This window comes from Martes martes, assembly GCF_963455335.1.
Source record: "Martes martes genome assembly, chromosome: 3".
Classification (NCBI taxonomy): Eukaryota; Metazoa; Chordata; class Mammalia; order Carnivora; family Mustelidae; genus Martes; species Martes martes.
In genome coordinates, this window is record NC_137890.1 from 415,444 (window position 1) to 440,654 (window position 25,211).

General features: G+C 63.5%; 1 protein-coding gene across 1 annotated transcript in view; it reads right to left on the reverse strand.

Annotated features, from left to right (window-relative positions):
* Positions 1-7,871: 7,871 nt before the first annotated feature.
* The window catches only part of TMEM255B (transmembrane protein 255B), a gene marked incomplete at both ends in the record, with an annotated part of 37,241 nt that continues 19,901 nt past the window's right edge, over positions 7,872-25,211 (reverse strand). The window contains 6 exons of the mRNA XM_080798798.1: positions 7,872-8,156; positions 9,936-10,079; positions 12,378-12,537; positions 13,632-13,717; positions 14,222-14,302; positions 22,362-22,451. Coding sequence (XP_080654924.1) covers positions 7,872-8,156; positions 9,936-10,079; positions 12,378-12,537; positions 13,632-13,717; positions 14,222-14,302; positions 22,362-22,451 — 846 coding nt within the window. The remainder of the gene's footprint in view (positions 8,157-9,935; positions 10,080-12,377; positions 12,538-13,631; positions 13,718-14,221; positions 14,303-22,361; positions 22,452-25,211) is intronic.

Below are 25,211 nucleotides of genomic sequence, written 5' to 3' on the forward strand. Positions count from 1 at the left end.
CTGTCCCTGGGCAGCTCTGACCGCGACTACATCCTCGTGAGCCGTCCGTCTCCAGCCGAGGTCCCAGGGGAAGGGCCTTCTCCTACAGCACTGTGGGCTTCCCCACTCCCGGTCTGCAGCCAGGGAGGACGCGTGTATCTGCTTGTAGCCTAAGGGGACCCCCAAACCCGGGCCCCCTCTGCTGGCTCCCAGGCAGCTGGGACTCGGGGCTGCAGGACACAGCCTCAGTGTCCATCGGGGCAGCGAAAGCTCAGTTCCTGGGGCCTTTGATGTTGACCAGGAGGACTACGGCCTGGACGCTGTCTGCCCCATAAGCAGGAAGCCTCACCCCAACCCAGACCACCTCCAGCACCCCTGAGCACAGCTCTAAGGAGTGTGGGAGGCGAGGCCTGCCTGGAGCCCCCAGGAGAACACCAGGCCCCACCCCAGCTGGCCTCAGGAACGTCAGGAACCCAAAGCAGCTTTAGGGCCTGATTCGTTTCTCAGCCTGTCGCCGCACCATTCCCCGTGGTGTTGTCTGCTTTCCCTCACTGTGGCGGCAGCTCTGGAATGTTCCTGTGGAATGTTGCCCTGGCCAGCCCCAGTCTCTCGAGAAGGCCAGGACAGCCAGAGCAGAGAGCGCACACGCTGAGCTCCGGGACCCCACGGGCACACACAGCCGTGGCTTAGGGGCCTTCCGACTGCCACGCGCCGTCCTCTGTGCAGGGAGCTGGGCACAGGTCCGTTCCCTGCTGTGGTTCCCTTAGATTTCCGCTGGGCACCAGGTACCTCCAACTACGGCCAAGAAAATGCTCATACCCTGTAAGGGCTGAACATGGGCATACGGTCCCCACTGGTGCCAAGCAGGTCGGCACCCTCACCACTGTCCAACCGGGGGTGCTGGCAGCAGAGGAGTCAGAGACAGACGAAGCTCGGTCATCTGACTGTGCGCCCTGGGAGGTGAGGCCAGGGCCGTTCTGACTATGCGCTCTGCCGGAGGCCCTGGATGAGCCTGATTCAGTCTGGTGGAGGAGGACAGTAGTGACAGACAGTGACTTTGTGCTATGGGGACGGCGCGGGGAATAGAACACGCTGTGTACTGAGTTATGGTCTAATTTGCTTTTGGCTTTTCAAGAGAAGAGTTGCCATAATTTTGTTTGTTTGTTGTTTGGGGTTTGTTTTTAGGATGCTGTTGATCGTGAATGTGTGTTTTCTGAAAAGGGTTCTTCCGGGTCATTGGGTAGCACCCTGCCATCCAGGAACTAGTTCCCGCTATACCCATGCCCCAGCCCCCACAGCACTCACGACAATCAAGAATGTCTCCAGACATTGCCAAATGTCCCCCAGATGCAAAACCAGCCCTGTTGAATGCCACTGCATTAAAGATAAAGGAAATCTCACCTCTCATGACACAAGGTAGAATATATAATTAAATCTAAAAATAATCTATAAAGCCCCAGACAAGCATGTGAGACTACACCCCAAGGGCCTGTGGCTCCACCCCCCCTTCTGTTAGCAAAGCTCACTGGCGTTCAGCCACACCCGCTGATGTACAATCGTCGACAGCTGGACCGGTCCACGTGTCGGAGCTGAGTAGTCACACACATTAACACACATTGACTGACGCTGTAAGCCAACAATATCTACCTCCTGACCCTTTACGTACAGACTCTGCTATCCCCTGTGACAGAAGAGTATTAGCATGACCTAAGGTAGAGAACTATTTCTTAAAAGAACCCAAAATGCTCTAACAGTAAAGGAAAGATTTAAATACCGAGCGACGTTAAAGTCAAGAACAGAGCTAGAAGACTGACAATATCCGACTTCAAGGCCTACTGCAAAGTTGCCACGATCGGTCCAGGCTGGTGTTGCTGGACGAATAGGTCCGTGGCACAAACAGCCCCAAACCAGACCCACACAAAGCAGTCACGGTGTTGGACAAAGGAGCAGCCGCAGCACAATGGAGCGGAGACCGCCTCTTCAGCAAATGGTGCTGAAGCAGCTGGACGTCCACGTGCTGAGAAATGAATCCAGACACACACCTCACCCCTTCACAAATAACCCCAAACAGGTCACATATCTAAAGGGAAAGGAGAAAACTACCGAATTCTGAGATTGGGTGTGGTGGTGACGTGGCAGACATGGTACCGGGGGCATCATTCGTGAAGGACGGAACGGACAAGCTGGACTTCAGTAAGGCTAAAACGTCTGCTGCACAGAAGACAACGTTGAAAGGAGGAGACAAGCCTCAGATGGGGAGAAAGTATTTGCAAAAACACGTCTGACAAGGGACTGGTACCCAAAATATACAAAGAGCTCTTGAAACTCAACAACAAGAAAACAAGCAACCCAAATGAAAATGGGCAAAAGACCTGAACAGACAACGTCCCCAAAGCAGGGGCCCAGCTGGCTAGTAAGCACCTGAGCGGGGTTCCTCAGCACTGTCCCCACAGAATGACAAACAGTCGTGACAATGAGACACGACTGCCCTCCTACCAGAGCGGCCACGGTCTGGGTCACGCGCAGCGCCGAGTGCTGGCCCGCTGGCGGCCGGGGCCCTCACGCCACGGGCAGTGCAGGACAGTGTGGCCGCCTGGAAGGCTGTCTGCCAAACCCACTCCTACCGTCTGACCCAGCAACCATGCTCTCCGGTACTGACCCGAAGGAGGTGAGAACACGTCCACACAAACCCTCGCTGGGCAGAGCAGGGAGGGCGGCCTCGTCCCGGCCACACCTGTCTTCACCTCTCTGCCAGTCGCACCACCTTATGCCTCGCTCTAAGCGTTCTTTCTGCGCGTGTATTAATTTTCATCATTAAATCACCTTAGGACACGAAGAAAGGAAATACACACGTTTCTAACTGTTGCCAACTATGAAGCCACTAGTTGCATAAGGGCCTTGCCTCCTGGACGTTTTCTTCTTCCTGTAGGTCAGACGACATTTCCCCTAAAGTTCCTAGGGCTTCTCTGCTCAGCGTGGGGTCCGGCTTCATGGTGATGATGCCTGTCTTCTTGTCCACTGGACACTTGCTATACTCCTGGTTCAGCTTCACACACACTGACAAGGCATCCTGCCCTCTTTTCATCGAGGTACAAGTCACATACCATAATACTCACCCTTTAACAATGTACAGTTCAGTGGGTTTTATACATTAACAAGACTGTGCAACCCTCACTACCATCCCGTTCTGGAACATTTCCCTCCCACCAACAGGGAGCCCCGCACCCATGAGCAGCCCCCGGTCTTGGTCCACTGAGTGCCAACCACAGTCAGTGGTCAGGGAAGAGGTGAGGTAGCTCAGCCAAGGACGAAGCTCAGGGAGAGGCCCCACGGTGACCACTCATCATGGTGCCATCAGAGCCGCCAGGCCAGGACCCTCGAGTCGCCTACACTCAGGCACAGACCGGCCAGTGACTATCACTGTAAAGGCAAAGGCTTTGGCAGAGATTTTCCCCTCAGGGAATGGTGCCCACAACACACTGCAGGCCTGCTGTGAGCAGACACCCCGTGCCAGGGGTGGGGACGGGGGGTCGGGGTGGCCCCGTGCTGTGTGCAGGGTGTGGAGAGCTGTCCTGGGGACTGCGAGGGGCCTGGAGCCATCAGCAGGCGGGCGTTGAATTGTTGGCATTCTTTGTGGCTGGGACAAGGATAAGGACATTCTTGTGGCCAAGAGCAGAATTGTTGGCCTGGGAGTCTAATATTTTTATCAGTTCTGGGCTCCCAGGGCAGATAGAAGTGCCTTTGGGTGACGTTGGTGTGAACAATCTTGGGAAACACGGACACTGCTGTGTGCCTCTGACCCTGGGGTGGGTGCCGAGGTCAAAGCTGTCCCTGTGTCTTGGCATCTGGCTGCCTTCGGCGATCGGTGGCGCGCTTCCCAGCACCGGCCGCACTGCTATCAGCGGCTCTCCATCAGGCTGGGCCCTGTGAGGGGCAGCCCCAAGCCCGGGAGGAAGCAGGTTGCTCCCTGCGGGCCGGCGGGGGTCTGGGACGCAGCCTGGAGGCCCCAGAGCTGGCCCCTCTTCCCCGTCCAGACCCCACGGGACAGCGAGCTCAGGGAAGGGATCCGGCCCCTCGGCTTGGCAGGACCGCCGGCCTCAGCCACGCTGTGCTGGCTCCCGAGCTCCAGGCACATGAGGGGTTTGTGGGGGCCCCCGACACGGGAACCGCACACGGAGGTGCCCCGGGCCCCCCACCCCAGCGCGGCCTCCTCAGAGGCCTCCACGCCCCCGGGTCGCAGCCCTGTGTGATAGGAGGGATTTCCTCCGAAGGACAAACGTGTCGTTGCTTCCCGGCTGCAAACCCGGAGTCTACGGAGAGGAAGCCACGCGCAGGCCCGGGCTGGGCAGCCGGACTGTCTGGGCTCAGAGTGTAAATGCAGCGCGACGCCCCCGCCGGGACGGAAGGCATCTGCTGGACCAGACGCCAGGCCGGTGGCTTCCTCGTCTGTGACAAAGGGCCTTCCTGAGGTCCGGTAGCAGGAGCCGCCGGCCTCCTGTGTCCTGTATTCCAGCGACGGCCCCCACAGGGGAACACGCGCTCACCCTCTTCAGAGAAAGCATTCGAGGTGCCCCGAAAACTGTGAGGCCTTCCAGCGCCCGAGAGCACGGCCCGTTGGACCTGCCTTGGCGCCAGCAGAGGGAGCAGGAGACTGTGTCTGCCGCGTCTTCCTTTCTTCCCCCTCCCCTCCTCTCCACCCCCTCCTCTCCCCTCCCCGCCCCTCCCCACCCCACCTTATCTCTACCCCCAACCACGATCCAGGACTAGTTTAGGACTCTGGCCTGTCACTCAACCAGGACTGATCATTGCCCAGGTGGGTGCCCACCGGGGGCTCCAGGTGTGCCTGGGTCAGTGGCGGTGGGTCTGCAGGAGGCCGAGCTGCCCCCCAGGCTCTAGCTGAAGCCTCAGAAGCCTGCAGCAGAGAGACGGGGTCTAGAGATCTGCCATGCGGCGGGGGGGTGGAGGGGGGTCTATGGAGCTCCCTGCGTAACAGATCGGGCAGCCTCTAGAACAATCCATGAGAGATGGCCGCCGGCAGCCTTGGATAGGAAACATGCAGCCTCAGGTAGCAAGTGTTTTTGTAGGTGTGACGGCAGGTTAGGAAGGAGGCAGACCTCGGGGAACGCACGCACCTCACAAGCAGCATCTGATGTCTGAGCCAAAGCGTCGTTTCATCCCCAGCAAGTAGCCGCCGAGAGAGCAGGGTGCAGAACGGGGCCGCGCTTCCTGGGGTCACGGGTGTACGTATGTACTCATACAGCACCTCTCCTTAAAACACGACCCTTGCATGGGGCACACGGGGTCATATTCCCCCTGCAGAATAGTCACAACGGGCTCATGAGGGAGATGGCGAGAGAGTGACTTCTGTTCAGTAAGTGACCACAGACCGAGGGGCTCCGGCCGGGAGCGCTGGATCTGTTCGGTGTCTGGCGTCCACTCTGGGTGAGGCAGCGGAGCAGAGGTGCTGCCTGGGGCTCTGTCCCACTGCTGGTCTTGGCCTCTCTGCCCACATATGTGCCCAGGAGGGAAAGAAGACGCAGACTTCAGGAACGTTCCCTGACTTCTCTGGGAGATGGGCCACAGAAGCAGGGTTTGCAGAGGCTGCTTTGTTTTTTAAGAAAACGAAACTAAGTTAATTTTCCATCTACCCGCATGTGTCAGGGAGCGGCGGGCAGAGGCGGAGGCTTCACCCCGGGGAGGAAGTGGGCTGGCGCACAGAGAGGTGGGGCATCGGGAGGCCGCGCATCCTCGGACACAGGGGGGTCCCTGGGAGTCAAGGCGGGGGAGCGGCTGCAGCCCTGCAAGGGACAGAGAGTGTTCTGGGTCAGCGGAGGGTCCAGCCCTGCACAGTCCGCATGAGCACGACAGCACCCCAGAGAGAGCCCTCCTGGGGCCCAGGCTCCCCTGCACCAGGGCCACCCACCTGACCCAGACTCCTCGATCAGACTGCACCAGTGGCCGGAGCAGAGCCCACTTGGTCCGCGGGGCCTCTCCCGCACACCTGTGGCACGTGTGGCACCTGCCGAAACGCCCACCCTCGGAAACCCGGCTTCTCGGTGTGTGCCTGCTGTGCGCGAGTCCGGCCCCAAAGTGCAGATGTGTCCAAGGAAGAGGCCACCCAGAGCATCGGGGGGTGGGGCGTCCTCTGGGTTCCCCCAGCATTTTGTAGTTTCAGGAAAAATTAAGACATCAACATTTTCAATACAGCTCAGTGGTTAGTCTCATGTGTCCACTCGGACAGGCCTTGGTGCCTAGAGGCTCTAACACCAGCCTGGGTGTTGATGTGAAGGTGTTTTCTAGATGCGACCGACACGCACACCAGCCCTGTCCCTGAGGGCTTGCGAGGAAAAGACCGAGTGCCCAGGGAAGGGGGCTCTGCCTCGGGACCGACCGGGCCCGCAAGAGCCGTTCTTCCGGGTCTGCAGCCCCGTCTGTGCCGCCTGGAGGCTCCGGGCTCCGTCCGTCCTCCCGTCTGTCTCCGTCTCTCTGCCTCTGTCTCTCTCCATCTCTGCCTCTGTCTCTGTCTCTCTCTGTCTCTCCCTCCATCTCTCTGTCTCTGTCTCTGTCTCTCTCTGTGTCTCAGTCTCTGTCTCTGTCTCTTTGTCTCTGTCTCTCTCTGTCTCTGTGTCTCTGTGTCTCGGTCTCTGTCTCTCTGTCTCTGTCTCTCTCTGTGTCTCTGTCTCTTTGTCTCTGTCTCTCTCTGTCTCTGTGTCTCAGTCTCTGTCTCTGTCTCTCTGTCTCTGTCTCTCTCTGTGTCTCTGTCTCTTTGTCTCTGTCTCTCTCTGTCTCTGTGTCTCTGTGTCTCGGTCTCTGTCTCTCTGTCTCTGTCTCTCTCTGTGTCTCTGTCTCTTTGTCTCTGTCTCTCTCTGTCTCTGTGTCTCTGTGTCTCGGTCTCTGTCTCTGTCTCTCTGTCTCTGTCTCTCTCTGTGTCTCTGTCTCTTTGTCTCTGTCTCTCTCTGTCTCTGTGTCTCTGTGTCTCGGTCTCTGTGCAGCCATCTCTGTGCCGTGGGCACGTGTGCACACGTCCCGTGGGATCTGTTTCCCTGGGAGACACGGACTAACACACGTAGACTCGAGTAACAGTGATTCTGAGAAGGAAAATGCTGTTTTTGGCGCGGATTTTAAATCAATAAATTTCCAGTCTTTCTCCACCTGCCAACAACCTCTTAAATTTCGTCCCCACACGTTCGAACGGTTAAAAATGCCTCCTTAAAAGCGGTATCTAAGTGCATGCGGGTCCCCTCCGGGAGGCGCGCCGTGTTTGGGGGCTCTGGCCTCCTGCCGGCGCCGTGGTCCCTTCGCCCTCCCCCTGCCAGGCATCCGGGGCCCTGAGAGGCCGGCGCGTCCCCCCTGGGCGCCTGGGACCCTCCCCACCGAGCAGGCCGGGGGGGGTCTCGGTGCTCCCAAAGAGGAACTTCCTCACGAGCCGCAGCTGAACCCGAGAGCCCGGCCGGCGAGGAGCCGCCAGTGCGGGCTTCTGAGTCCAATGGCCGGGGCTCTGCCCACCTGTTTCTCCCTTCTGACCTCGGGGGACAAACCAGCCTTCCAGAGAACATCGTCTCTGGTCCGCGGGGAGCTCCCGCCGCCGCGCGTGTCCCCCGGAAGTGAGAGGCTGAGAGGCCACGGAGTGAACCACCATGAGCTGCAGGTTAAACCACCGCGGGCCACCAGGAAAACTGCCGTGAATCACGAGGGAAACCTCTGGTGACCAGGCTGTCCCCGGAACAGCGCTGCTCCCACAGGCGACCCCGCAGGGAAAGGACACGGGACACCGCTCGCTCTTGGGCCGCAGCCGGACTTCTGCTTCCATCCGTCCGCGCCCGTTGGCACGCCGAGCCCCTCCTGCGTGTCCTGACCGGGCGGCCACTGGGAGCAGGGAAGCTGGGTCCCCTTTAAGGCCTGTCTTTCAGCCAACGGCTCAAACGGCCCCCGCCCGCCATCCGCTCTCCGCTCTCTGGGAGTGATTTGCTGCCAGTGACAGCACCTCGAACCCCCCCTTTCCCGCTCTGTGGGTCACAGAAGCGCAGCCGCAGTTCCCCGTCTGTCCCGGAGACGCGGGGAGCCCCCCCAGTCATCGCGATCCGACGGTCCGTGCGTCGATAATGCTGCTCCTGCACGCGCTGGTCAGAGCGGCTGAGGAAAGCCCAGGCCTCCCCTGGGGCACAAAGAGGGGGCATCTGTGTTCGGACAAGCCAGAGGCCCCAGAGGTGGCCGAGGATGGAATGGGGCGGACCCGCCGGCCGGCACCACGGCTGACACGCAGGCCACCACCATGCGTGGGCCCTACAGGGATCACATCTCCTGAGGAGACGCGCTGTGACCCCGGACATCCGCCCGGGGCCCCGGGCTCAGGACTCAGACTCCGAAGAGTCCCCAGCAGTGCCCACCTCCGAGGACCGGCGGGTGCCCCGGACGAGTCAGGGCCGGCCCTTGGGGTGCACCCGGTCCGCACAGCCAAGCTTGTGAGAGATGTCAGATGGGAGCAGGCGCCCTGACGGGACGCGGGGCCCAGCCCTGGGGGGCCTGCCTCCCCCCACCCAGAGTGGATGCGTGAGTGACCACCAGGCCCAACCGGCCGGCGCTCAGCTCCACGTGTCTGCACCAGGGTCTGTCCCCGGAGACGGCCCACGAGCTACGGAGGCAGGCTCCCCGCAGCGGTGGGTCTCGGTCTGGGCTCGGCAAACTGAAGGGATGAGAAGCACAGCACGGCCCTTCGGACGCAGGCCATGGTCAAGGAATGTCGTCCTCCCAGTGGTGGGGACTGAGAGGGGTGCCTGGAGGCAGACGTGGTGCCACTCTAGGGAAGGCGAGGCTGCTGGTGCGGCTGCCGGGCTGGTGGGGAGGCTGTGCCCAGGGACGTGGGATGTGCCCGCCCTCGGGGCTGAGCGCTGCGGGGGATCGCTCCTCCCGTGTCACAGAGGTGGACAAGACACTCTCGAGTCAGGCCTCACCCGCTTGGGGACTGGCTGCTCGAAGGGGCCTCACACCCATGGACCCCATGGGACCAGGAGCCAGTGCCCACGTAGGGCCTGCCGAGCAGCTACCTGGTCCATGCTTCCCGGGAAGGGGGAGGCCTCCCTTGGCACAGCCCCACGGAGACGTTGGGTGGACTTCTGTGTCGGGTCCCCTCGGGGAACTGGAGGCCCCGCCCACACCAGGGAGCTCAGCCACTAGCCTCATTTTCCAGGTGAGAGGAGACAGCACCGGGCCAGGAAGCCTGAGCACACTCAGCTCACACCCAGCTGCCCTCCCCTGGCCAACTGCAGGCGACAGCCGTCCCTGGCATGCTGCGCCCCGTGTCCTGGGCTCCCGAGTGCTTCCCGCACCTGCTCCCAGCCCCTCGTGCTGCTGGACTGGGGAGGCCCCTCTGCACCTCAGGGACGCCCCAGGGCACCAGCCAGGTTGGTGTGTGGCTCCCCCAGGCCCTAGCCGGAGCTATGCAGACACAGAGAAACTGAAGCCAGGACTGGAGGCCGGCGCCACTCCAGGAGCGAGGTCTCAGCCCCACCAAACAGCCCACAAGAGTCCCCAGGCCCGTGTGTCCTACTGCGTTGGCCCTATGAGGCGGCCGCTGCTGTGGGCAAGCTCTGTGGCTTTCCCGGAAGAGCAGCTCACAGGCCCCAGGCTCCTGGCCGGGCCTCCGAGGCGAACTTCCGCGGGACCCAGACCCGGGTCTGAAAAGGCTCCAGGTCTGGACAACACCACACACCAGGGCCACACGCAGCAAAGGCGGCCTGAAATGTGGAGGGGTCTGGAGGTGTCTGCCATGCTTCCCTCCATCGTCCCCAAGCCCCTTGCTCTGCTACCCTGTAACCAAACTGGGGGAGGGGAGGCCGTGGGGCCCCTCTTCCCTCCCCCGGAGCCCCCATTCGTGTCCCATCTGACCAGGGCCATTGTGGGCGACCGCTGCCCATGATGGGAGCACCCCAGCTTCCCCTGGGCGATGCTGGGCCTACCTGGAGAGGCAGAGGGTAGGACGAGCAGGTGGGGAGGGCCGCAGGCACCGGGCAGAAGCCCGCGTCGGCCGGGATCTGCGGGGCAGGGTTGTAGAGGGTCTGAGGTGGAGCAGTTGGGCCGTGAGCCAGCCGGGACGGGGGGACCTGCCGCAGAACGGACGTGTGTCAGCCCAGCCTCCCTGGGCTCCGAGCCGACGGCCTGCAGGGCCCTGTCCCCCTGCCACCCTCCTCTGACGCCTGCAAGGGAGAAGTCACTCTCGAGCCAGACTAAACCCCTCAAAGCAGGGCTTATTGTTGCTCTTTATTTCCTGTCTGTCCCAGGGACCTGCCGGCACGCCAGGCTGGGCCAGGATCTCTTCGGCGTTTTGTGTGTCAGTCAGTGTCCCACTCTGGATTTCGACTCAGGTCATGACCTCGGGGCGGTGGGATGAGCCCCGCGTCAGGCTCTGCGCTCAGTGAGGGGTCTGCTTGGGATTCTCTCCCTCTGCCCCTCCCCACGTGCACACTCCCGCCCCCACAAAAATAATAAATCTTAAAACCCCTGCGGCAGAGACCACGGCCCCCCCGTTGCAGGGATTTCTGGAAAAGGGCCAAGAACACCAAAGCCCTTCCAGGACGGGCCCCTGTGAGCTCGCCAGGTGACTTTCCTCCAAAGGAAAACAGGACTTGGGCCACGCGCCTGACTTGGAGGGGCCTCCCTCTCTACGAGGACGGCCCTGGATTCCCCCAAGGACACCACAGGGCAGGCCCTGCCGCGGCAGGGAGGCCGCAGAGAGGGAGGGTCTGGAAACACGTGGCTGCCCACTGAAGGGAAGGGGAGACGGGGTCCTGAGCAGTGGGGGAGCGGGGGACCAGCAGAGGGGGAGGCAACGCGGGAAGCCGCCGCCCACCCACGTCCGCCCGCACGGGCCTGTCCTTGGAAGAAGGGGCTCTGCCAACCCACCTGTCACCTCCTGGCCCCCTGCCCCGGGCGGCCTCTGGGCACTCCGAGGGGCGACCAAAGGTGCTGGAAGAGAGGAGGGGGACCTGCGGGCGAGGCCCAGAGCTCCCCTGCCACGGTCATGGCCGCACCCTGCTGAGCATGTCCTGTGGGCGCGGGGCTGAGCGCCCCGCCCTCCTGGGGGACTGGAGCCAGGCTCACAGAGGGCCGTGTGGGGCACCTCGAGACGTGAGACCTGGTGTGTGGGGGAGCCACCCGGCCGGAGGGAACAGCTACATCCCGCGGCCTGGGGGCCTTACTGCCAGGCCCGACTCTGTGTTTGCGCCACTTTGGGGTTTGGAGGGATGAGCAGGCTTGGGGTGGGTCTCCCACGAAGGAGCAAAACATGTCACCTTGGGCAGCTCTGCTCTGCTGGGGACCCCGGGAGCCCCATCTGGCTCAGGCCTCTCTCCCTGCACCTGCCCATCCGGCTCCGGGTCACCGGGGCCCAGCCCCCAGCGTGAGGACTCGTAGGCCGCATCTCTCCGTGTATCTTCCTCACGAGGACTGGGTTAAACAGGCTTCCCTGCCCCGGGAACCCTCCCGCAGCCCCGAGTCTCACCCCTGTCCCCCTGCGTCTGGGCCGAGCACCTGGCGGCCTAAGGAAGTGCCTTTGTTCCTGAAGATGATCTTTAAATTATAAAATTCATTAGATGTACAAGATACTCAGTAGGTGTGAACGGTTAGGAATCACTTTCCTTCTTTCTTACAACACCCGCGAGCTTGGGTCTGCGAGAGAAAACCATCCAGCGTGGGGCTGAGACCGGCCCCGGGGCCTTTGCCGACGTCACCCCCGTAGAACGCTCCGGCGGTTTCACTGTGGACTCGGCCCCTGAAAACGGCCATGACCGAACCCCCAGAGCACTCGGGAGGCGCCGGCTGCGGACGCCCATGTGGGGGGCCTGCGGGGGCTGGGGTGTGTCTGTGCTCACACGCGCCTCCCCGACTGAAGCGGGCGCCGGGCGCTCTCTCGAGTCCGCGACCGGCTTCAGGGAGGGGTTCCGCGTGCTGCTCTCGGGGGGAAGGCGGGACGAGAGCCGCTGCTGCCCCGTGCGGGGAAAAGCAGGGCAGGGTGCTGCCCACGGGGAGGCTCGGTCGGGGCCGGCCGGGGTGCCCAGCCCTAAAGCCCCATCCACCAGTTAGCGAGTCGGGATCACCCCTATTCTGGGCAAGTACGGACCCAAGCCCTGGATCCGAGGCAGGAGGCTCGGGGCTCCCTGTGCAGGGTGAGGTGTGAACTGACCGGGGCGGGTCCGATGGCCCCTCCGACTCGCGTGGTTTGGTGCAGCCCACACCTCGGATGACCCGCTTCTCTGAACGGCCAGAAGGCTTGCCCTGGGGCTAACACCAGCCTCTGTTTTCCCATGTGTAGGTGGGGACAAGGAGGGGCACCCTGCCCAGCTCAGCGGACGTGGCCTCGAGCCCCGAGCTGTCCAGAGCGCCAGCGCCGGGGCCCGACTCACCATGTCCTTGAAGGCCCCCAGGACAGCTGCCGTGAGGACGCCCAGAAGCGCGCCCAGCACGTTCAGCACCGCGGAGGCCCAGAGCAGCCGGTACAGGTGCAGCACGTCCCGGCAGGAGCGCACGCCCACGAACTCGTAGTAGATGGGAGGGTGCTCTGTGCTGCCCGAGGAGAAAGAAGTGTCACCCACGCCGGCAAGGTGGGGACAGGCCAGCCGGGTCGGGCACAGTGTGCCACGGCGTGAGCTCCGAATCCGGCAAGCTGAGCTCTGGGCCATGAAGACCCCGCAGGCCGGGCTGTGGTGGGGGGACCACATCCCGGGAACCAACCCAGATGCTCCCTGAGGCTGTGGGGGCAAGCCTGTCCTCCAGGGCATCCAGAAATCCCTCCGGGGAAAGATCCCAGGCCTCTGAGCAGGAAGGAGCAGCCAAGCACACTCCCCAAACCCAGGCCCAGGCAGAAGGGCGATGACCGGGTCTCCTCAGGGCACCAGGTCTCGTGGCCGAGCCATGAACACAGGAGGGCGAGCCCCCGCGGGCGTTCGTCCTGGCCCTCCCAGCACCGGCCTTCGGGGCTCCGTGCGTGGGGGTCATGGTGGGGAGGCCGGCGACCGTGCCCCACGCCGGTGCAGCTTCTCCCGATGGAGCTTGGAAATGGGATGGGACTCTCATTTGGGGGAAGGGGGATCCTGCTTAAAGCCGTGGGGTTTTCAACCATTCAGGGGAGGGGTCCCCAAGAAGCAATCCCTGAGGTCTCCACTGGTTGGCATGTAGGCCTGCCAGCTGTGAACCCTAACCGGTGCCCGGGGCCCATCCCGGGGAGGCCCCCACAGTGCGGGGAGGTCGCCGGCAGCCGGGCAGGCTCTCCCAGCCCCTGTCAGAGCAGCGTGCCCTCCGCTGCCCACAGAGGACCGGAGGGGAAGCATCTAGAGCCGGCCAGAGGGCCGTGTCCTCGCCAGCCAGCCCAGGCCCAAGGGAAGGGAGCCTCGGCTGCAGCCACCCGGCCAGGCCCCAGCCGACTCGGGAGGGATCCCCAAGAAACTCAGGGGCCCTGGCTCCCACAGAGCCACGACCAGGGGACAGGAGGCCACGGCCCTCCCTGCACCCCACACAACCTTGCGAGCCTCCGTTTCTCATCTGTGAGATGGAATCAACTCCCCTTCCTCTCAGAGGAGGTGGTGGACTGCAGGGCCGGGGCCGGGGTGGGGGCAGGGGACAGGGGGCAGGGGGCTGGGGGCAGGGACCCCGCCCCTCACCTCTGGCACCTGTAGAGCTCACAGCAGTAGCACGAACCGCTCTTCACCTTCAGGGGGCACGAGCCGCTCGAGGAGTGACAGGTGACCTACGGGCAGAGAGAGACCTTGCCAGGCACCACCTTCCCTCACCCTCGAGTGGGTAGGGCTGCCGCCCTGGGAGCCAGGACCCGGCCACGGCGCCCGGCGCCCGGGTCAGTCAGGCAGCCCCACTTCCTGAGGCTGGACTCCGGACCTCCCCCTCCCCGCCCCCATTCCAGGTGTGGTGGTTTGGGGGCGTGGCGGGCCCCTCACGCCGGAAGAGCTCGAGGACCCCGCTCGGCCAAGCTGGGCGGTGCAGGCAGCCATCGTTTGGCGGACAGGGATCAGGGTCAGACGGGGTCACGAGGACAGAGAGCAGAGCCGCCCCCAACCCGCTGTGGGACCGCTGTGTCACTGGAGGCAGCCGGCAGCCACAGGGCCACAAGGCATGGTGTGTCCCACAGGTCAGGAAGCACGTTAGAGGCAAAGCCTTCTGATTCTGATGGGGCACAGAGAGCCTGTGGGGTCCGGATTTGCAGAGGGAGGCCACCCACGCCGGCAGCCGCACGTACCTCCGTCTGGTGGGCGTCGTGCACGTACCCCACCTGGCTGGCGAAGAACTGGCATCTTCCCGCGGTGACGGGCCTGGGCTCCTAGGGACCAGGACGCATGGGTGGAACACGGTCGCGTCCCCCGGTCAGGAGGGGCCGGGGTGAGGGGCCTGGGCTCCTAGGGACCAGGACGCATGGGTGGAACACGGTCGCGTCCCCCGGTCAGGAGGGGCCGGGGTGAGGGGCCTGGGCTCCTAGGGACCAAGACGCATGCGTGGAACACGGTCGCGTCTCCCGGTCAGGGAGAGGCCGGGGTGAAGTCAGACCCGTCTGCCCCGGGGTTTGGAGCCTCAAGGAGGGTCACCAAAGCCCGCTGGGGTCGGCCGGGAGGGGGACATGGGGCGGGACACACTGGGGCTCCTCCCAGAGCAGCGGGGCCGGCTTGCAGGGGGCCGGAAGCGGAAGGACCCCAGGGAGCACCTGCAGTCCCTCCTCCCTCCCCCCGCATAACAAAACAGGTGTTCTGCTGGGGAGGGCATGGAAAGGACTCGTTAATTCATGGACCCGGCCCACCCTCCCCCATCACCCGGCCTTTCCCGGCCTCTGTGTCCCTCCCTCCACCATCCCCTCCCGGCTGCCCACCAGCCACCCAACATACATCCACCACCTCTGGCCCTGGTCCGTGTTCCCTCCACAAGTCTGTGCCCAGCCTGCACGGAGAATCAGAGCATCGCAGCGCCAGACAAGGAAGGCACCCGGGTTAGACACGGTGCCCGTCCCCGGGGACACAGCAGGGACAAGGGTTGGGCCGTCACTTTGATTCTCCGTTGGTCCCATTTCCTAACGCAATCCTGGCCGGGACCTGAGCAGAGCACAGGAAACCACCTGCGACGGCACCTGCCGGGCTAGCTCCGGGCAGAGCTGAGGTGCCGTGGAGTCCACCTTCCTGTGGGACACGGCCCGCAGCCCGTGAGGACGGACGGAGGACGGCCAACAGGGCTGTGCAGGGCCGGGCGCCGGGAGGCTGGTGCTGCCGCCATGTGCAGGTTCCCCGAGGCCCCGTGGTGACCGCGCTGAGCCCTCGCCGCCCGCCTGCTGATTCCGCTCTGCCTCTCCCTCCGGGGCGCCACCCCTCCTTGTTCCAGAAGCTCCAGTCAGTGTCCCACCCGGTCACTGGCAGAACCCGCGCTGCTGACATCAAGGTACTCACCCCCTGCCCTGGCGCCCTCCCTCACGCCAATGACCACGTGGAGACGCCCCTTCTGACTGGACGTCGCGCCACCCTGTCCCGGGCTGAGGCTAGCCCCGCAGGAGCGCCCACCGCCCCGTCCGGGACCTCTCGCCACTGCGTCTACATCGGCCTGATGGCCACCGTAACACGTGCCACAGAGGGGTCGGCCTGAACCACGGACACCGGTCCCGCAGCCCAAGCAGCGGCCTGAGACAGGGTGCCGCCTCCATCCTCACGACCCATCTGACCCTGACCACTTCCCAGGGGCCGGCCCGCCCCCTGACGGCACCGCAGGGCCGCCACACACGCGCTCTGGGGACACGGACATTCCACCAGCTGGGCGCCGTCTGCCGTGAGAGACAAAGAATTGGTGTAAGACGGACTTTTCAGTAAATCCTCTCCTGACACAGAAGCACTGGTGACTCGGTTTCATTTTCTGTCTGACCCTCAGTGTCCAATCACGATGAACTACTTCTTAATAGTCTGAATTAAATAAAACAGGCGTTAGTCGCACCTGACCCACAACCTGGGTTCCCGATGCCCCTGGAGATGGTGTCTCTCGGGGGCTAACTCCCGTCTCTGCTGGGGGTGGAGAGAGCTCAGAGTCCCAGCCGACCCCGGTCTAGGAGCACAAAGCCCATCGACACGGTCTTGATTTCTTAACCGTTCCACATGAATGAACACTACGACACCACACTTACTAATATCGGACTCTAAGCCCCTAAAACTCGCATCAAAAGTCCGTGTGTCACCTGCAGGGGTTGGCCCCAGAGCCCTCGGGCCATGACCTGCCCACCGCCTGAGTTTGTAAATAAAGTTTTATTGGCACAAAGCCGTGCTCATTTGTCACATATGGTCTGTGGCCGTTTGTGCTGCAACGGGGGAACTAAGTAGCTGTGGCAAAGCCAGGCGGCCACAGGCCCGGCGTGCTGACCCTGACCCTTTCCAGAGAGGCCGGCTCCTCCTGGCCCATTGCACGTGGGGAGGGCAGCTGTGAATGGGGAACTGGGGCCACCAGGAGGAAGAGGGCACCATGCCACCCACCATCGGTGCAGCATGGTCAGCCCCCACCGCAAAGCTGCTCTATTAGCCACAAATGCACCCCAACCCCATTACTCCCCGTGTCTCTCGTGATAAACCAGGACCGCGAGTCCCACAGCCCAGGGGATCCGCCTGAAGGCTCCTCGGGGTAGAAACCAGGGTTTCTGACAGTCTCCTGCTGGGACGACCTTCTGAGTCCCAGGGGCGGTGCTCTGTGTCGCCAGCCGCCCAGCCAGCTGGGAAGGAGGGAGCCTGGAGTGGTAGTGGGTGACCTTCGCGCCTCGCCTGCAGAGACAAACCCCGTCCGCAGATCCCGCTCGTCTGAGAAAGGAAACAGGCGCGGAGGGAGGGCATGCCTTCCCTTGTGGCTCCCGCGGCGCGGGACGGAGGGGACCCCCCTCTCCCACTTCAGAACAAGTGGCTTTGAAGGAAATTTTTCTGCAACGTGCTGAGAGGGAGGCGAGTCAGGCAAACACCCACTGACAGGGCAAACCTCGAAGCCAGGGGCCCCAAGGCTGCCCGCCTGACCCAAGCTCTCCGGTGTCTGCTCAGAAGTCAGAGCAAGCGTGGCCGGCTGCCGGGAGAGGGGAGCCGGAGCCGAGGCCGCGAGCCACGGACGCAGGACTGAAGGCTCGAGGCCAGACTGGCCAGGGAAGGGAGTCAGTGCCCGGCGGGCCCTGGCACAGCCCTCGAGGCCCAGCCATGCTGTCACCGTTCCGAGGGATTTGTCGGGCCGGCCCAGAGGGGCCGGGGCACAGGAAGGGGCATCCAGCCTGGAGGCCTGGTGGTCCAGAGGCGACCTGCCTGAGCCCCACCGGCCGGGATGCAGCTGGGCCTCTGCGCCGCGTCTGGCTCCACACCCTGCACCCTGGGGCCTGTGCTCCCACATCCTGGTGTCCCCACATTTTGTGCCCCAGTTGTCGGCATCTTAAAATCATGGTTTTGGGAAGTGCTAACAGCCGGTGACAAGTTTGTGGGAAAGAGTCTTTGGTCAGTTGATTCTATCGTCTGTTGGACAGTCACTCTGGCGCCCACGTGAACACGTGCAAACCCCGCGGCTTCGGACCCACGTCTGCGACCCCCCGCACCCCGATGCACACGCCCCGCGTGGGGCACATGGACCCACCCTGAGGACACCGGCCGCGGGCAGCCAGAGGACAGCCAGAACCAAGCCAAGGGCAAAAGGAGAGTGCAAGGACGTGTGCGTGGGCTGGGCCCACGGCGCCGCCAGCACTCACTGCCAGCCCCTGATCAGGGAGAGTGAAGCCATGCGCTTGGTCCTAGCATTTTAAACCTTCTATTCGGAGCTAACTGCAAACTTACAGAAAAGTGGAAAGAATAGGGTACTGTAAGGCAAACTCGATTAGCCTCAGACCAACACCAGGCGCCGGCCCTTTTTAAAGACCTAAGAGGCATTCAAGTTTATGCAGGACGTGGAGCCTTAGGGACGTGCTGGTGGCTTTGCCTTCTCAGGGCAGCAATGAGGCTCCAGGCCCTGCTCCCCCACGGATCCCACCCCCGGCGGGGGGCCTCTGGCTGGGAACCCAGAGCCACCGTGCCCGAGGGAACTCCCTTTGGGACGAGCAAGGGGAGGTGTGTCAGACCCCACGCCCGACCCCGCCCACGCTCCCCCAGCCCCTACCTCTCCCCTGTCACCAGCCAGGCAGGACCGGGGCCCAGCGAAGAGACCCTGTCTTCAAACACCACGTCACCACGTCTCGGGAGAGCCCTGCTGTTGCTGGCTCCGTCGGGCTTGGGAAGCCCTCTGACCGGACTCCCTGCGGGTCGCCCGAAGTCCACATCTCGTTTTAGCGTCAAGAACAGGGTCTGCCCAGGGCAGGGTGGGTTTCCCTGACTTGACAGACCCTAAGAGGCCTGCGTGAGTCCAGGCCACCACACCCCGGGGAAGGAGCGTCCCCCCACGGCGAGCAGGAAACCGGCCCAAGCTCACACTCTGTACCTGGGTTCCTCTGACCGAAAAGCCCGCACCGCTCCCCTCGAACTTCCCCGGACTCCCGGACTCCCGGCCGCAGGCCCGCGCACGGGCTCCAGGCGACAGTCTGCAGCTTGCCGGCCGCCCGGAGGTGCACAGGCTCCGACCCAAGACCTTTCCCCTTCCTGAGTCCAGGCTGCCTCTTCCGACGGCGCTGTGCCGAGGCAGGAAGGCTGGAGCCCCGGGGTCCTCGCCGCGGGAAAACTGTCCCAGAGATCGGACGCCCTCGGATGTCCCGTCGACTGAGGACGAGCGGGAGATGAAGAATGTCCCCAGAGCTCGACCTCCGGTGGGGACGTGCCACCCGTCCCCGGTGTCAGCGCCTGAAGAGCGTCTTCCTCGGGAAGGGGGTGAGTCCCGCGAGGTGGGTGGGTTCGGGAGAACCAGCAGGTCCCCCCGCGGCAGCGCGGCTCAGACGACTCGCTCCTCAGCTTCTACTTTCTTCGCCTTTATTTGTAAGCCCTGCCTCAGCGCCTCCGCGCCACGCACAAGCATGTTCGAAGGCTCCGTGTGGGGCCGTGACGCCAAAAACACTTCCACGCCATCACTCGGGCCGGTGACTCAAGTCACTGCTCGGACATCTCACTGCCGTCAGGCTTCACCTCCTTTCGCCCGTGGGACTCTGGGCCTGTCCCCACTGGGGCTGAGTGCGGGTCTCCTTCTGCCAGCAGCTTGGGTCACGGGGCGAGGTGACAGTCTCTAGGGATTGCCTGTCCTTCCCGGCACGGCGGGAGCCCCCAAACCACAGGGGGATCATCCTGTTTTCTTCTCAAAATACGTCAAGTGTGCATTTTTAGGGGAAAAGAGCACTTAGAACGCTTCCACATATAGGCTCTGAGGCCTCGAGCATGGCGGTGTCCGGCTCAGTGGGCAGAGAGGCCCCACGGAGCCTCGAAGGCCTGTGGACCAGACTGCTGGGCTCTGGTGGGAAGGGTGGCCTCTGCCCTCCCAGGCTCTGCTCAAAGCCCCCTCAGAAGAGCCTGCCTGCCCCCGCCCCACGAGGGACACCGTTCTCTGCTGTGTCAGCTGTGCCCTCGGGGCCCGAGTAGAAGAGACACCCCCTCCCCGCGCCCCTATCGCACCAGGGAAAACCACCACTCACCCTCTTTGCAACAGGATGACGTTCTGAACAAGGCTCGTTAGTCTGGGAGACACTCCCCTGGAAGGGAGGGACCGGCTGGCCCCAGTGTGCGGCCAGGCCAGTCGCCGCCCAGCACTCTGCCCGCGGCAGACGCCCCGCGTGAGGCGTGCGGGCTCCTCGACCTCCCTAAACTCTCTGACCGGCTCGTCCCTGAGCGGATGGGCTGGAGCCTGAGGGACTTAACTTCTGAGAAGCTGTTTTCTGAGCACCGGGAACTGCCTCGACTCGGTTTGGTGGGGAAAGTGAAATGTCAGCTGACCTCGACGGCGGTGCTCAGGACCAGCACTGACCGGCGGGTCGCGCTCCACCTCTGCCGGGAGAGGAATGGGCCTGGGCGGCAGATGCGCGGCCCGGGTTGCCCGGTGCTGTTCCCACCGGCCAGCCCCCCTGGTCCCCCATCCGGCTTTAGGCGGGGCCTCACGGGGTCGCACACGCATCCTGTCCGCTGACCTCCTGGTCAGTCTGCTAACGCTGCCCCCCACGCACACCCGTCCTCATGGCGGCATCCTGGGGGCACAGGGCTGGGGTCTCCTCCTGAGAAGGACTCGGAATAAGCACCCCAGTGGCGTGTTCTGAGCCCTGACACGCAGGCCCTTCCCCCACCTCGGTGCCTGGCTCGGGGAGACCCGCTAAGTGCTGCTGGCCGCTGAGGTCAGCCACAGACTTGGGGTGGGAATCAGATCCGGATGACGCGAGGAAAGTGCCCCAGAACCATGACAGCAAACAGCGGCCGGGCCTCAAAGCTCAAGTGATCTTCCCGGGAGCGGACACTGAGACACGGACGTCTGGGACAAGTAGACAGAAACACCTGATTAACCCAGGAAACGGGGACACAGCGGGACAACTGTGGGGCTGCGGCCAGGTTCTGGCCTCACCCCTTCCAGACGCCGGCCGTCCCCCCGGCCAGGGGCCATGTGCGAGCCCTGCGGGCACCCAGCCACGTCCGTGGGCCTGGGCTCTCCTGGGAGGCCCTACCCCGCCTGCACCCGTCGGCAGAGGCACAAGCCACAGGGCGCCGACGCGGAGGACGGGCGCCTCCCACACCCCTCAGGGGCTCGGCCGGGGGACCCCAGGCAGCACCCCACTCTCCATCCATGCAGCCTGCAGCCACGGAGATCGCCTAAGCTGGGGGTTAGTGGGCACCAGACTTCGGGTCCTCGCACTCTGGCAAACGGAGTCCAAGGTCAGGGCCGCCCGATCTGGGTTCAGGGACACCAGGGCTCACTCGCGAGGAGGAGCAAGTCCCTTCACAAAGGCCCCACCCCATGACCTCCCAAAGGCTGCGCCCCCACCGTCGCCTGGGGGCCAGGTTTCCACGTGAGGATCTGTGGGGACAGAGCCCTCCGTGGGGGCACAGTCCCAACGCCGTGGCCGAGTGGGGTGCTCACCAGTGAGCTCGGAGCCCGGGGAGCAGCAGGAACGCGACGTCTCTCTGCTCCCCGCCCAGTGCTCCTTGGGCTGCGGGCGTCTGTCACAGGGTCTCAGGGAGCGGCCGGCAGCTTGTGTCCTTCAGCAGGACACGACACTGGGAGGTCGACACGGCTCGCCTGGCGGACAGCAGGGGCCAAGCCACACCAGCCCCGCCGGCTCCCGTGTCCGGCAGCCAAGGTCAAAGCAGCCGCACACGACTGGCCTCTTGTTCCAGAGGAAATGTGGGCCAAGGACAGGTCGGTTTAACAAGAGCCAATTCCGGACATAACAGCAAAGCTCTCGTAAACAGGCGGGAAGGTCTCAGAAGGATCCTACCTAACCTGACACCCGCTGTTCTATGGGCCTCTGCCAGGTCGCCTGGGCCGACTCCAGCGACTCTAACACTGTCACGTTCATCGTCCTCGTGGCTCTGACTTCTCTTTCCCTTGGAACCTGATCGTCACCAACAAAGCGAGCCGGGGCTCTGAGCCGTGGCCACGTGAGAGCCACAGTCCCATAGCAAGCACCCGGGCTTCTCTGCCGTAAGGGACACTGATGGACACTTCAGCTTGGGCCTCCCACTGTGACAGGAATCGGAGGAAAAGGGTCTCACGGCCACTGCACCAGCCACAAAATGCTGCCACGATCTCTCAAGGCACAAAGGAGATACGTATTCGGGCAGAGGCGTCAAGGCTGTGAGCACAGAGTGTCACACAGGGAGCTGAAAATGGGGATCCCAACAGATGCCGACGTGTGTCAGTGTGTGTGCACGTGTGTGCAGTGTATGTGGGTGTGTGCACGTGTGTCCACATGCGCATGTGTGTCAGTGTGGACACACATGCCCATGAGCATGTGTGCGTGTGCTCATATGTGTGCTTGAATGTACGCTTGCACAGTATTCCATGAGTGTGCCTGTGTACACGTGTGCATGTACGGCGTGAGCGTGCACAGTGCGCACACAGATGAGTGTGTGCCCATGTCTGTGAGTGTGCGCACAGTATACACTCGTGTGCACGTGTGCATGCATGTGAGTGCGTGTATGAGCCCGCATGTGTGGGAAACACACAAGGGCGTGATGCACTGTGTGTGCCCCTGAGTCATGTGCATGTGACTGTGTGTGTGTGTGCACATGAGTGTGCTCCAGCCCGGGCACGTGCACACTCGTGCGTGTGTGTGCGCGCATGTGCTGGGTCCGTTTTGCAGAGAAGGAGAGACAGCATTCGGCAAACAAGTGCAGGCAGGAGCCAAAAGGTCCGTGGGCTGAGTTCTGCAGCTGAAATTTTGATTCTGTGGATGTTGTTAAGTCCCCAACAGTCACGGAGAATGAAATGGAGGAAAAACTCACTATGTGCCGGGCCGCGAACACGCCGTCCACAATGGCGCAACAGAAGGCCGCCACCACGCCGAAGCCGATGAACACGATGGCCGCGACCAGCTGTGGCAGAGGGCAGAGAAGCGAGTGGGCGTTACGTGCTCCCGACAGCCACGTGCCGATACAAACTGCGCAAAGCCCCCGCACTGCCCAGGCTTGCTGCCCCTCCCCGCCTGCACCGCCCTGACTCGGCCCCCCGGGGGGCTCGGGTCACTCTCCCCCACACACCCCTGCCCCGACTCAGCCAACACGGGGGGCTCGGGGCCTCTCCCCCACATACCCCTGCCCCGACTCAGCCAACACGGGGGGCTCGGGGCCTCTCCCCCACACACCCCTGCCCCGACTCAGCCAACACGGGGGGCTCGGGTCCTCTCCCTCACGCACCCCTGCCCTGACTCAGCCAACACGGGGGGCTCGGGGCCTCTCCCACACGCACCCCTGGCCCGACTCAGCCAACACGGGGGGCTCGGGGCCTCTCCCACACGCACCCCTGCCCCCCCCGGCCGACCCAGGGGGGCTCGGGGCCTCTCCCACACGCACCCCTGCCCCCCCCGGCCAACCCAGGGGGGCTCAGGGCCTCTCCCCCACGCACCCCTGCCCCCCCTTGGCCGACCCAGGGGGCTGCCTTCTTTCCGCTTCTTCAGCGTCGTGGACGGGGACTTCCTGGCCCCTGGGCCCTGCGCATGCGCCCCATGAATATGCAGATTATTAAATGGTCTGCAATTTTGTGCGATTACAAACTCTGTGACAAAGACCCTGAGCTCGTCTGCGTCCAAAGCTGGTTTTCCGTGAGGGACTCTCCGCAGGACGGACCCGGAGCCCACAAGGCCCCACCCGTCCGGAGAGGACACGCCGGGTCTCTGCACCTCGGCGTCGGAGAAGGGGCGCTTGTTCATAAAAGAGGCTTTGCCAGTTTTTATTGCCACCGTCCAGCACTGCCGACCCCAAACCCGAATTTCTCTTAGTACCCGTCCGGATGCTGCCGTCTGAGTGGCGAAAGGTCACCGGTATTTCCACTTGCATTTCCATGCAGCTAAGAACCTTTTCTTGCATTTGTTGGACATTTCTTTAAATTTTAGAATGCTTTGTGGAATAATTTTAAATGGACCAAAACAAGGAGCACAAACGGTGTGAAGGACCCCGGTCATGCCTGCAGTGCCCCAGTATTCACGCCACCAGCGCCGCAGCCCAGCCCTGGCCCGTCACCCCTCAGGGAGCACGGCTCCCGCACCAGCCAGCGGGTGTGTACGTGGACTGGCTCCGGGGCTCCACCTCAGGAGAGCGGGAATAGCAGAGCTGGGACCAGGCCACGGCGTTGGGGGGATCAGGGCGCAGTGTTGGGGGAACCAGGCCATGGCATTGGGGGGACCAGGCCACGGCGTTGGGGGGACCAGGCCGCGGCGTTGGCGGGACCAGGCCATGGTGTTGGGGGGACCAGGCCGTGGCGTTGGGGGGACCAGGCCGTGGCATTGGGGGGACCAGGCCATGGCGTTGGGGGGACCAGGCCGTGGCATTGGGGGGACCAGGCCATGGCGTTGGGGGGACCAGGCCGTGGCGTTGGGGGGACCAAGCCGCAGCGTTGGCGGGACCAGGCCGCGGCGTTGGCAGGACCAGGCCATGGCGCTGGGGGGACCAGGCCGCAGCATTGGCAGGACCAGGCCGCAGCGTCGGGGGGCCAGGCCGCGGGTCGGCGAGCGGCTCTCTGGCTCTCAGCGCGGACGCGGGCTCGGGGCTTCCCCAGGCTGTCCGAGCGTTTGCCCCCCTGCGGCGCGAGCGGCTCCGGGCGGGAGTGAGGCCACCGGCCGCTGCTGCACGGGGCCCGCGCCCTCTTCACCCTCATCAGCCTGAATTATTTATTTGTCCAACAAAGCCCAGGCAGCCAGTATGAAATGCCACCTGCTTGACACTCCAGGGCACAGAGCAGGGGCAGGGGGCCACTCAGGGGCCGGGGAGAGGGCCAGCTCTATGGGCTCACCCTGAACCCTAGCCCCGCCAGCACCCAGGGGAAATGGTCCCCTGACTTCGCGAGGGCCAGTGAGCTGGTGACTGTCTGGTCCTCAGTTTCCCCATCTGGAGACAGAGGTGCTGGTCCCGACTCACTCTTGCCCGAACAGACCCTTCCAGAGCGCCTCCTTGGACTCTGTCGAAGACGTGACAGAGCCGAGGTCGCCGGCTCGTCCCCACCGTCCGATGCTGCCGACAGTCCATGACGAACAGACGGAAGGCTCCATGGGGGTCCCTGGGGGGATGCGGTGTGCAGAAAGCGCTCCCCGCTGTTCCTCCAAACAACAAAGAACTATGATGCCGTGGCCCAGAGCGGCGCCCAAACCAACTCCCCTGCAAATAGCTTCGTCACGACGACCGGGCCGTCTGGCGCACAAGGGCTGCCCAGCCTAGCAGGGGGCCCGTGAGGACCGTGGCCCCGGGCGGGGCTGCGCCGTCGCCCCGCTGACCGTGCAAGGCGGCCAGAGGCAAGAGTGCCTCCTTCATCCTCGTGGGACGGGAAGCCCCATGGCTTCGTCCTCGGGAAACTCCTGCGCATGGCGGAAGGGTCAGGATGGGAAAGTCCCCGGCACGTCGTCGGCAGAAGTTCCCGGCACCAGACATCCCTGCGTTAGTACTGCTGTTGTGAAAAAGTGCATTAAAACATCAAAAAAGATACGGCCGGCAGTTTCCAAGTTTCCTGGAAGGGAGGCCAGGCACCTCGTTTCTCAAAATACATAAATGAATGAATGAAAAGCACCTACTTTGACGGGTGGGCCCTCGAGCTTCCTGCTCTGCCTGCCCGGCTGGTCCCCGAGCGATGTGGCCTGGCCTTGCCCA